The sequence below is a fragment of the Centruroides sculpturatus genome, unplaced genomic scaffold (assembly GCF_000671375.1).
Source record: "Centruroides sculpturatus isolate CEXI.00-Female unplaced genomic scaffold, Cexi_2.0 scaffold1239, whole genome shotgun sequence".
Lineage (NCBI taxonomy): Eukaryota > Metazoa > Arthropoda > Arachnida > Scorpiones > Buthidae > Centruroides > Centruroides sculpturatus.
In genome coordinates this window covers 179,564-182,317 of record NW_019385480.1, presented here as the reverse complement: position 1 = coordinate 182,317, position 2,754 = coordinate 179,564, and the positions used below count along the sequence as shown (strand labels likewise).

Below are 2,754 nucleotides of genomic sequence, written 5' to 3'. Positions count from 1 at the left end.
CTCTGGGCGGAAGATCTTTGCGAGGCCCTTGTCCTTTGTGCAAAGTATGTGAATTGAAATAGGTATTTCTGATGATTGACGAGAAATGCAAAAGTTATAAATAAATAAATTTAGAGTTTTAAAATATTATATTAGAAGATTTATAAAAGTTAACAAACATAAAGACGACAAATTATTAATGATGATAAACTAAGGTACATAAATGCCTTAAAAGATATACACAGGGATTTAAAAATGATGTTTGCGGCTTTTCCTAAGACTAAAATCTTTAATTAAAGCAGAATAATCTAACGAATGAGCTACGTCATTTTCAATTGAAAGAATAGCAAGGGCCGAAAGCCGATCTTGTGTCATCGAATTCCTCAAATATGTTTTAATAATTTTTAACCTCGAAAAACTCCTTTCTGCAGACGCAACTGTCACAGGTGTGGTGGCAATAATTCTCAGGACTACTTCCATTGTGGGGTACACTTCAGTTAAATTTTTTTCTATTATATATTTCAGCACCGAGATAATGTCGTCGTTTCCTTCATATACACGGATAAACATATTCAGTTCTTCATACAATTCATGTCCATCAATATCAGATGTTTCTCCTACTGTTAGAGATATTTGCAAGTCGCTGCATTGCTTCAAAAGTTCACAATCACTAATTTCCTTTAATCTTTTTATGTTATACATGAAACCAAATATGCTCTCATGATGTTTAAGTGCCTCAAATCTAGGTTGGCAGCTTGCGCGCACATTGTCGACAATGACATAAAAATAGTTTATTTTGAAAATCTCTTCCGCAGACAATTCAAGAGCTTCATCTTTCCGGTCATAATCAAAATTCGTTCTTTTACGTCTCCTTCTCACGACTTTGAACTTTCTATCAATATCATTTTCCTCGGCTATTTCTCTCGCTGTTACCAAGGATGATTGGAAACCATTTTCCCGATAATTATCAAGCCAATGTGTAAATGCCTCTAGGTGTTGTATAGCCGCATCTAGGAGCATTTTTTCGCTCTGCCAGATTTTACTTATAACATTTATCTTTGTAAGAATGTCATACCATACGACGAGAGCAACTACAAATTCGTAGGTAGTTATTTCCTTTTCTACAGAATGGCATTCACTAACCAACTGACAATCTGTTGTATTTTCTGTTAAATCCTTCAAAGCATCACATATATCGCTTAGTTGGTATTTAACGGCCTTCACCGATTCTACCCTGCATTCCCATCTAGTTTCGGAAAGTGGTTTTAGCGATAAGGATTTTACATGTGCTTTTAAAATAGCCCACCTCTGACTCGAGCCGGCAAACAGAGTGTACAGCCTTTGTAGCAAACCAAAAAAAGATTTTGCTTGAACACAAGAGGATGCTGCATCTCCTAGGATGAGATTATAGCTGTGACTCCCACAAGGTAAAAAATAAGCAAGTGGATTAATTTCAAGTATACGTTTCTGGACACCACTTTTTTCTCCACTCATATTGGCTCCATTATCATATCCTTGGCCTCTGCAGTTTTGCAATGATATACCCAACTGTTCTAGCTCTGTGATTATGTAATTAGTCAAACTCTCAGCTGTGGTTTTTTCGACGGCTAAGAAGCCAATAAAATGTTCTTCAATAGATGTATTTGTATTAAAAACTCTTATAATAATTGACAGTTGCTCAACACGAGAAACGTCACGAGTACAATCAAGAATAATCGAGTAATATTTATTTTTTATTATTTTGTCAACAATTTGAGCCTTCACGTGACTTGCCATTAATTGTATACGCTCATTTTGAATATTTTTTCCGAGATAGTGGTCATTAGTCGTCTTGTCTGTTACTTGTTTTAGGTGAAGTCGCAACATTGGATCGAATCGGGCTATTAACTTTACTAAATCTATAAAGTTGCCGCTAGTCTCACTTGAATCTGAGTCAGATATTATTTTCTCTCTATGACCTCTGAAGGCCAAATTGTGAGATGCTAAAAAATTTACAATTGCAAGTAGTCTTTCTAAAATATCTCTCCAACGCTGCCTTTCTTGTTCAATTTGATTCTGGGCTAAAGAGTCAATAGTGGTACAGCTTTTTAATCCGTTTTCTAAATTTAACCATTTCAACATACAATCTTTGTGCAGTTGGCTAGATTCATGAGACTTTAAATAATCACCCAAGTGTTTCCAATCACACACTCCTTTACTGGATCCAATTCTTGTATTTTCTAGTCCGAACAGTCGACACGGAAAGCAGTAAACGGCATCTTTTGTTTGTGAATAAATCATCCAGTGCCTGTCAAGTTTTTCACCATTAGCTAATATTTTACTGTAATGATATTCGCTGAATCGTCGTCCGTTATCATTTACGGGAAAAAATCAACTTTAACCCGGATTGGACCTTTTAATACAATCTCAGTTCGGTCTACATCAGTAATTGTTAATGGCCACAAACCTGGGTCATTTTGAGGATTCAGATTTTCAATTCCGCCAGTCGTGGATGTAGACATAGACTTAGATACGTATTCTTGGCTGGATAGTGTTGACGAAGGCGGCGGTGGTGTAAGAGACAATGATGTTGTTGACTCATTATCCTCGCTATTGTTACTAGGTGGCATCCATGACGATGTTGAAGGAATAATTTCAGCTGGGTTAAGGTTACAGTGCAATAATGTGTCACTTTCAGTCAATGACGGGTTTTTAGAGGTTTCTTGACAATCACTTTTTATATATTTATATAAAGACCCACGTAGTTTTTCTTCTACCCGCTTTCTTTTGATAGCT

The 2,754-nt window shown here is 36.1% G+C and overlaps 1 protein-coding gene across 1 annotated transcript; it reads right to left on the bottom strand.

The window, feature by feature from the left end:
* Positions 1-2,588, bottom strand: LOC111639366 (zinc finger MYM-type protein 1-like). Its single transcript, XM_023385238.1, has 2 exons — positions 2,341-2,588; positions 1-2,266 (listed from the first exon to the last, which is right to left on the bottom strand). The coding sequence occupies exons 1-2, from the start codon at positions 2,586-2,588 to the stop codon at positions 229-231; spliced, it is 2,286 nt and encodes a 761-aa protein (XP_023241006.1). The 3' UTR covers positions 1-228.
* Positions 2,589-2,754: the final 166 nt, after the last annotated feature.

Coding starts and splice junctions, on each gene's coding strand:
- LOC111639366 (XM_023385238.1), bottom strand. CDS start 2,588: ATGCCACCTAGTAACAATAGCGAGGATAATGAGTCAACAACATCATTG. Junction 2,267..2,340: donor GTTAAAGTTGATTTTTTCCC/GTAAATGATAAC, acceptor AAAACTTGACAG/GCACTGGATGATTTATTCAC.